The 9,696-nt window shown below is 37.7% G+C and overlaps 1 protein-coding gene across 1 annotated transcript; it reads left to right on the top strand.

Annotated features, from left to right (window-relative positions):
* The first annotated feature begins 3,260 nt into the window (after positions 1-3,260).
* LOC145581206 (uncharacterized) lies at positions 3,261-5,125 on the top strand. Its single transcript, XM_081638256.1, has 2 exons — positions 3,261-4,145; positions 5,117-5,125. The coding sequence occupies exons 1-2, from the start codon at positions 3,261-3,263 to the stop codon at positions 5,123-5,125; spliced, it is 894 nt and encodes a 297-aa protein (XP_081494382.1).
* Positions 5,126-9,696: the final 4,571 nt, after the last annotated feature.

Below are 9,696 nucleotides of genomic sequence, written 5' to 3'. Positions count from 1 at the left end.
TTCAGGAAAGTCAGAGATGATATGGACATCGATCTCCAATTGCCCATTCTTGATTCGATGATGGGTTCGTCAAAGGGTAAGGAGGCTGGACCAGATCAGCCCCCAAAAGAGATATGAAAGTTGTGGCGTGGAATTGTAGGGGTTTAAATGATCCACACTCTCTTACAATTCCCTACTTAGTGTGGCTCTACCGTTCGAAGCTTCCTTTATTTATGTTTATTTCAGAAACTAAGATGTGTTTTTCAGATGCGGCATCGGCTTTAGGTATTTTGGCTCCCACTTCCACCTTTGGTTGGGATTCAGATGGAATTAGTGGGGGGTCTTCTAGTTTTAGGTTGGTCTAATGATGTAGTAGAATATTTGTACACCTCTAAAAACTTTATCCTTTGTAAGATCGTTGAATCTATTGGATGTTTTAAGTATGTCTTGTTTCTTTATGGCAAGCCTCAAGTAGAACATAGGAAATTAGTTTGGGAACAACTTCAATGGTTCCTAAACGAGTTCAAAAATGTGTTAGTTATAGGAGATTTCAATCAAGTGGAGAGTGGAAGTGACAAGCTAGGAGGATCGATTTTAATTAGGGGAATTGATGCCTTTTTGGATTGGAGATTTAGTAGTAATGCTTCAGAAGTGCCTTTCTCGGGGCCAAGGTTTACTTGGAGCAACAAAAGAGAAGGTAACAATTTGATCCTTGAAAGACTGGATAGGGCCTACATCACGGAAGATTGGTTTCATCACTCTCCAGATGGGAAAGTATTCCATGAACCTATCATCTGCTCTGATCATGCTGCCATCACTTACCAGTCACACTCCAAAGAGGCCTCTTCAAATAGGCCCTACCAATTGGAGAATTGGTGCCTTAATTTTCCAGAAGTAAAGGAATTAGTAACGAAAGGTTGGAAGGAACCCTTTCACGGCTCCTCTATGTTCCAACTCTCAAGAAAGCTTAGTTTGTTAAGAACTCGGCTTCAGTACTGGTGCCTGGAAAATAAGAAGATATGGGGGATCAACTGGAGAAAACTCACTAGTGATCTGCAAGATACAGGGTCGGATATTAGGACGATTCAAGAAGGGGAATTGTATATTCAAAAGGTCAACCTTATCATTCCGAAATGCCAGCTAAGGTACAAGTTTTGGCAACAGAGAATGAAGGACAACTAGATTAGGATGGGGGACTTACCTACCTCCACGATGTACAGGAAGGTAAAACAGCGTCAGGTTCATAATGAGATCTTAACGATCAGAAATGATGATGATGCTTGGGTGGAAGGACAATCGGAGGTGGAAAAGGTAATTTTAGCTTCTGTAAAGAAAAATTTTAATCCAGACATTTCTGAGGATCATGGGGAGGAGATTGATCTCCTTCTAGGACAACTGGAACTGCCTCAGCTTTCTTTGGATGATAAATTAGGGCTAGACAGGCCTTTCACAGATATGGAGGTAAAAAAAGCATTGTTGGATATGCACTGTTCTAAGTCTCCAAGTCTAGATGGGTTCACAACCAATTTCTTTCAGATCTACTGGGAGGAAGTAGGGGAGCTAGTGGTGAACAGTGTCCAACAATTCATGAGATCTGGTAATATGCTTAAAGAATGGAACCAGTCTCTGTTGGTTTTGATCCTAAAGGTGAAAGTCCCTGAACTTGCCAACCAACTTAGACCAATCAGCTTATGCAACACGGTCTACAAATGCATCTCCAAGTGTCTGGTCAATAGGTTGAAGAAAACTCTCCCAGGTATTATCTCGGAAAACCAACATGCTTTCATCCTAGGGAGATATATGGAGGACAATATTATGCATCTCATTAATACAAAGAAAAAGTCAAACTTCACAGCGGTCAAAATTGACATGTCAAAAGCCTATGACAGAGTGGATTGGCTCTTCCTCCTGAAGGTCCTACAGGCCTACGGATTCTCTGATCACTGGATTAGAATGATCTCACAGTGTATCTCAACGGTGAGCTTCAAAGCTGTCATTAACAGGAAAACTTCTCAGCATTTTGTCCCTAACTGTGGGTTAAGGCAAGGAGACCCTCTTTCTCTTATCTCTTCATTTTCTGCATGGATATCCTCTCAAGAATGTTGATCCTGGCAGAGGACATTAACCAATTCAAAGGTTTGAAGGTTTCGAGAAGATCTCCATCTATCTCCCATCTTTTCTTTGCAGACGATGCAATGTTGTTCTTTAAGGCTGATGAGGAGTCTTGCTTGTGTATTAAGGATATTCTCCAAAGGTTCGGCAAAGTCTCGGATCAAAAGTTGAATTTGCAGAAGTCATTCATTAAATTTTCTCCAGGTTTTGATAACAATAAGAGGTTAGCCTTGAAACAAATTCTTTCTATGCCCGAGACTGATAATATGGGGATTCACCTGGGGGCTCCGGTTGATATTCAATGGAGGAAAAGTCATGCTTTCCAGTTTTTGGCTGACAGGGTCTCGGAGAAAGTCATTTCATGGGCTTCTCTTCGTCTATCACAAGCGGCTAAGTTAGTCCTTATCAACACGGTTCTGGTTAGTATCTCGGCCCATGTTATGAAATGTCTCACACTGCCCCAAAGCATTGCCAACAAAATTGACTCCCTCATCTCGAGGTTCTGGTGGTCGAACAAAGGAGGCAAAGGTATGCACTAGGTAAACAAGGCTGTTATCCAAGCCCCCAAGAGCATGGGGGGCCTAGGGATTAGGGGAACCTCAATCCTCAATGATACCCTCCTTTTCAAACAATCAACAAGAATGCATCTCAACCCGCAACTTTTACTATCTAGAGTGCATAGAGGGTTCCATCCAGGTGGGGTTCAACATGCGAGTAGTCCTTATGTGAGGAAAGGGAACCCGTCAATGGGTAGGACAAGCCTCCAAAAGGCCTCACAACGCTTCAAGGATGGGTTTGCATGGAAGATTGGTAATGGGAAGGAAATCAGGGCTATTAGTATGCCGTGGGTTGATGGAGAAATTCCAATGGTCCACTCAAATCAAACTTTAGGAGCCGCTCGAAACTGGAAGGTGGAGGATTTTATTGACTGGAACACGGGTAAATGGATCGTGGAAAAGGTTAGGTTTTGCTTCGACTGGAATAGTGAAAAAGCAATTCTGGCTATGGAACTTCCCCACAAAAAAGAGGATGATTTCACTTACTGAAAATTTCACCCCTCTGGGAGGTACACGGTCAAAAACAGGATACTACTATCTTTTTAAAGATAGGGGGTTGACTGCTCCTCCTTCTCAACTAAGGATCAAGAATTCGTGAAGCTGATCTGGAGAATGGACATTCAGCCAAAAAGGAAGCTTTTCCTGTGGAGACTTTTTCACGATGGGGTTGCAGTTAAGCTTAATTTGGCAAATAGAGGGATACCTGTCGATCCAACATGCGATTTTTGCAATTTAGACATGGAAGATAGCCAACATCTGTTTCGTTTCTGCTCTCTGGCAAAAGAGGTTTGGGAGGTCTCCTCTATTCCTATTTGCCATGACTCTCCTGGTCCCAGCTCCTTGAGGAACTGGATCCAGCACTATATCCAGCTCTTTTATAGCGAGGATGGGAAATTTAGTATTCGGAACGCTTTGTTCATTGCAACCTTGTGGGGGTTGTGGAAAACGAGAAATGTAAGATGCTTCAAAAACGCCAATGGAAATGCTGGTTTAGTGGTGGAATTCGTCAACCAAGGAATGCAAGACCATGAGGTCTTCTTACATAACAGAAACCATGATAACACTGAAACAGCTCCAACCAGAACTAACCTAATTATTCCTCCAGGTTTTAATCATGTACACCTGGGAATGGATAAGACTGGGTTTGATAGGTTCATAATGGAAGCAGACGGCTCTTGGGATAAAAAGACCTTAAGGGCAGGAATTGGATGGGCAGGTAACGTGAATAACCTGGGTGATACGATTGTAGAAGGTGGAATTTGTGGAGTAGCCTCATCAGCAATACAGTGTGAAGCTTGGGCATGTCTCGAAGCTTTAAAATGGGCAAAGGCTCAAGGAAAACAGGGGATTCTCCTCCTATCAGACTCTATTTCCCTTATTAACAGTCTGCAAGACAACCGAGGTAAGGATGTTTCGATAACTTGGTTGATTAAGGAAATAAAGGAAATCGGAGCCACCTTTCCTCGATGTGCAATCCTAAAAGTCCCAAGAGAACAGGTACAGAGGGCAAACGACATAGCTAGGAGGTGTCGTTTAACGTTTTCTAGTCTTTTTTGTTGCTTTTGCCTTTGCTCTTGTCAAAAAAAAAAAAGAATTCATTGTTTTCATAGGTTCCGTACACAACAGAAATTAAAACAATACATCTGTCAAAATTCCACCATTGATCATTTCTTCTATATACTTTTCTTCCATTTTCTGTAATCTAATGCTTATGTTATTCAATCTAATAATGTTGTTTCATCATATAATTTGAATTCTTAATGTTTACATTATATGAGTATATGTGTGGAAATTAATTCTCAATCTTCTATCAATGGAGGAACGGTTATACAGTTATGCCATCATTAAATAAATTGATGAAGTTTATTGATTTTTTTTTATTAATTGGTAAGGCAGGTCTCGTCAAAAAAAATTGGTAAAAGCAGGTTTTTATTTTTTTGTAATTAAAAAAAAAAAATTATGGTTAAATAATAGAATGGATAAGATCTCCTCTAAAAATGAAAGGTCTAGATTAAAAAGAATATAGTGGCCACAATTTTAATGTAGCCATTGATGAATAGTCTTCCATTTGTGGGTAACGACTATTCTGTACTCCCTCTGTCCCAGTTTACTTGCAACATGTTGACTGGATACGTTTGCCGATACACATATTTGACCGTCGATATCTTTTATTATATATTTATAAAAGCTATAAAAAATTTATATTAAGAGACTATACATTAAAATAGACCCAACAACATCTTACATGACTAATTGATTTTCATATAATAGCTAAAAAAGATGGTCAAAGTGAGATGTGTAAATAGTGCAAAAAGTCAAAACGTTGCGAGTAATTTGGGACGAAGGAAGTACTATAAAATGTTGTTGATAACTATGTCGGTCTAGTATTTCTCGATTTAGATTAGTCTAAATTCATGTTTTCTAAATATCGACTCTGTAAAGTTCTATAATTTTTTGTTACATATTAGTGCTGGTGACATTAATGCATTAATAAACATAAATTTCGAAATCTTGCATTTAAAGGTGAACACATAAATGAATTATTGCATTACAGTTATTATTTCAGCCCATTCTTTCTAACAATTTGAACTCATGCATGAAACATTATTAAGTATTGCTTAAACCATAAGTATTGCTTAAGATTGAGATAAGAAAAAGGTGAACATAAATTATACTCCGTAGTAAATTAGTAATAGACACCCGGATCTAAACCAAAGGAAATTATTTATTCATAAACTTGGTAATAGTTGCATAATATAGAAAAGGCAGGTTACAAGATTAATTAAAAGTAAAAAGTCCCTTGGTATGTTATAGTGAAGTTGGTTGACATGGTATAATAATCAAGCCTTGGGTAAGAAACGATCGAAGCTAGCAGCAATCAAAGCCCGTTTATTGCCATTGTCCTTGATTTCAGCTGTTGCTGCAGCACCTGTCTCAGCATCGACGAAGGTACTTGTGTTGGTGGATGCATCTAGTTTTGGTTCGATTTCACTCCACTCCATTTTCTCCAGCTTGTAAGGATCCCCAGCTTCCATATACACCTGCAAACATCGCGAATACTAATTCATTTGTTTGTTCCCTCGTACATGTACGTATAACGTGTTACACAAATGCATACTCTCTTTGTTCCATAATATCAATATATTCATATTACATTGTTGTAGATTTATATATATCTTATTTGAAGATTGAAGGCCAATTAGACATATTGGTATAAAAGTTAGAGTACCCTTGCGACATATTACTATAATGGTTATCGCCAGTGATAAATTAGTATAAAAGTTAACAAGTTGTGACAAATTGTTACAAAGGTTAGCTAGCGGTGACATATTGGTATAAAACTTAACATGTGATCATATATTGGTATAAAAGTTTGCTAGTTTATGACGTTTAATCCTTTTTTCTTATTAAAATGATAAGTGTAGAGCTGTCAATTCGGTAAACAAGTTGGGTTTGGGTCAGGTAAGTGTGGGTCGGGTCAACTCGGGTCGGGTCAATTCGGGTTAATGTCGTAACCTATGCGGGTCGGGTTCGAGTTGGGTCATGCTTGAGTCGAGTCACGTCTTATCGAGTTTGGGTCGGGTTTAAGTCGGGTGAATAATAGGTCGGGTTAAATTCGAGTGGGTGAATAAAAGGTCGGGTTTAATTTGGGTTTTCACGGGTTAAAACGGGTTAGGGTTATTCTCGGGTTCGAGTCGGGTTCGATTCAAGTTAATAATTTACGAGTTATAATCAGGTCGGGTCATTCTCGGGTTTAAGCCGGGTTCGACTCAAGTCAATAATTTGCAGGTTATATTCAGGTCGGGTCATTCTTGGGTTCAAGTCGGGTTCGGTTTCGGTTTCAAGTCAATAATTTGCGAGTTCTGTTCAAGTAAAGACAAAATACTTTCAATATTAACATAGAGTAGTTTTAGCCTTACGAAGTTATGACTTTACAAGTAGATTACAACATATATAGCATATATCTTTATTTAGCTAGTCAATATCTACAATAATAAAGATGTATAAAATAATAAGTCGAGTTGATTTCGAGTCGGGTCAATAACAAGTTGTGTTGGTTTCGGGTCGAGTTTGTAACAAATCGGGTTGAATTTCAAGTCGGGTCAGTAACAAGTCGGGTTAAATTCAGGTCAGGTTAGGAACAGACCAGGTTGAATTCAGGTCGGGTTAGTAATAGGTCAGGTTAAATTCGGGTTTTGACGGGTTAAAACGAGTTTGGGTCAATTTCGGCTTAGGTCGAGTTCGGTTCAAGTCAATAATTTACAGGTTATATTCGGGTCGGGTTATCTACTGACCTAAAGAAAGTGACAAAGTCACATATACCGGCTGAAAATGCTCCGATTAAAATTAATGTCCCAGAAGGACAAGCCCAACTTGCAAATGATTCTAAAGCATGCCTGAAGTGTGGTAGACCCATCGGATCCAAAGATAAAAATCATCAGAAGAGAAAAGGAGCAACAATTGACAATGGCCAGACTGAGGAAGTTATCAATTTTGAAGGATCTCCAGAAGAGACCTTAGACATGATAGAAAAGGATATTCAGGTACCCGACAATGAAGAAATTTCAACAAATTTGATCATGTCTGGAATTACATGGAACCGAAACCAAATCGACGTCGATGATGTTTTTGCATGCAATGTAGCATTAGATGTCATGAATGATGATGAGGATCATGAGCCAAAATCCATTGATGAATGTGGACAAAGAAGCGATTGGCCAAAATGGAAAAAAGCAATTGAAATTGAATTGAAGTCTCTTGAAAAAAGAGGAGTATTCAGACCTGTAGTCCGTACGCCTGAAGGTGTAATACCATTGGGATATAAACGGGTCTTTGTACGAAAAAGAAATGAAAATGGTGATATTGTAAGATATAAGGCCCGATTAGTTGCACAAGGATTCTCACAAAGACCCGGTATTGATTATAAGGAGACATACTCCCCTGTGGTGGATGCAACTACTTTTATATTTCTAATCAGTCTGGCAATAAGAGAAAGACTTGATTTACGTTTGATGGATGTAGTCACAGCTTACTTATATAGCCCACTGGATAATGATATTTACATGAAACTCCCAGAAGGATTTAAACTGCCAGAAGCAGCAAATTCAGGTTCTCGAAAACAATACTCAATAAAATTAAATAGATCTCTATATGGATTGAAACAATCAGGGCACATGTGGTATAATCGACTAAGTGAGTACTTGTTGAAAGAAGGGTATAAGAATGACCCTATATGCCCATGCATTTTTATAAAGAGATTTGTATCAGGATATGTCATAATTGTAGTATATGTTGATGATTTGAATATTAATGGAACTCCTGAAGAGATTCCAATAACAGTAAAGTGCTCAAAGAAAGAATTTGAAATGAAAGATCTTGGAAAAACTAAGTTTTGCTTAGGGTTAAAAGTTGAACACCTTAAGAATGGAATCCTTGTGCACCAGTCAACATACATAGAAAAGGTTCTTAAAGGATTTTCTATGGATACATCATATCCATTGAGTAGCCCTATGGTTGTTAGAGCACTTCATGTAGAAAAATATCCCTTTCGTCCTCGGGAGAGTGACGAAGAAATTCTTGATCCTGAAGTACCATATTTAAGTGCAATAGGGGCATAAATGTATCTTTCTAGTCATACACGACCTGACATATCATTTTCAGTAAATTTATTAGCAAGATTTAGCTCATGCCCCACCCGAAGGCATTGAAATGGGGTTAAGCATGTACTTTGTTACCTTCAAGGTACGAAAGATATGAGTTTGTTTTTCACTAATCTATCCAAAGAAGGTTTGATTGGTTTTGCAGATGCAGGGTACATGTCTGATCCTTATAATGCTAGATCACAAACTAGATATGTGTTTATATGTGGAGGTACTTCTATTTCTTGGCGTTCTATCAAACAAACAATTGCAGCTACTTCTTCTAACCATGCAGAAATTTTGGCAATTCATGAAGCTAGTTGTAAATGTGTATGGTTAAGGTCTGTAATTCAACATATACAGACAGATTGTGGCATAAACTCCGAGAAAGAAGTTCCAACAACCTTATATGTGGATAATGCAGCATGCATCGCCCACCTTAAGGAAGGGTATATCAAAGGTGATAGAACGAAGCACATTTTACCAAAATTCTTCTAAACTCATGATCTCCAGAAAAATGGCGATATAAAAGTCCTTAAGATCCACTTGAGTGAAACTTGGCAAATTTGTTTACTAAGGCGCTCCCAACAGCCACATTCAAAAAGTTAGCTTACGGCATTGGATTGTGTCGTCTTAAAGATCTCAAGTGATGTATTCATGAGGGGGAGTTAATGCGCGTTGCACTTTTTTTTTCCTTAACCATGGTTTTTTCTCACTGGTTTTTCCTGGTAAGGTTTTTAACGAGGCATCATCTTATGCGCATTATAGTGTATTATTTTGTACGGGTTTTTCTAGTAAATTTTAGTTATTGTTTTATTTAATATATAGTCATCCAAGGGGAAGTGTTATGAAATATCTAAATATGGATGACTATTATCCTATGTACAATCTAGAACATTCTAGAGTTGGGTATTTGATCTTATCTGATGATGGAATCATAGATAATATACATGTATATATACCCCGTATTAGATGGAATAATATACATAACGTAAAAAATATTTCTCTCATCTCTCTATATTTCTCTTCCATATTTAACAAATACCAATTTGTCACAATTTGTTAATTTTTATACCATTTTATCACTGGTGCTAACTGTTATATTACTTATATACCAATGTGTCACGAAGGTGCTAACTTTTATACCAACTAGATTAGGCTCGTGCGTTGCACGATTTTAACAATAATTTTTTGACTTATATGTGTATATATGTGCGTAGTATAAATAATTTAAGCAAATTATAATAAATTAATAAAGAGTGGAAACCCCAATTTATATAATATTTATAAAATATAAGGAGTATGAGAAAAAATAATGTTTATAAGAAAATGAAATAGTTTGACCTTTCTTTAATTTATCCAATGAAAATTGTGTAATTAATTAGTCAAAATTAAATATAAAATCTGTT

This window comes from Chenopodium album, chromosome 15 (assembly GCF_948465745.1).
Source record: "Chenopodium album chromosome 15, dcCheAlbu1.1, whole genome shotgun sequence".
NCBI lineage: Eukaryota > Viridiplantae > Streptophyta > Magnoliopsida > Caryophyllales > Amaranthaceae > Chenopodium > Chenopodium album.
The sequence above is the reverse complement of the archived record's forward strand: the minus strand, read 5'-3'. Positions and strand labels throughout refer to the sequence as shown.

Excerpts from the sequence above, each read along its gene's own strand:
- LOC145581206 (XM_081638256.1), top strand. The coding sequence starts at position 3,261 with ATGGACATTCAGCCAAAAAGGAAGCTTTTCCTGTGGAGACTTTTTCAC.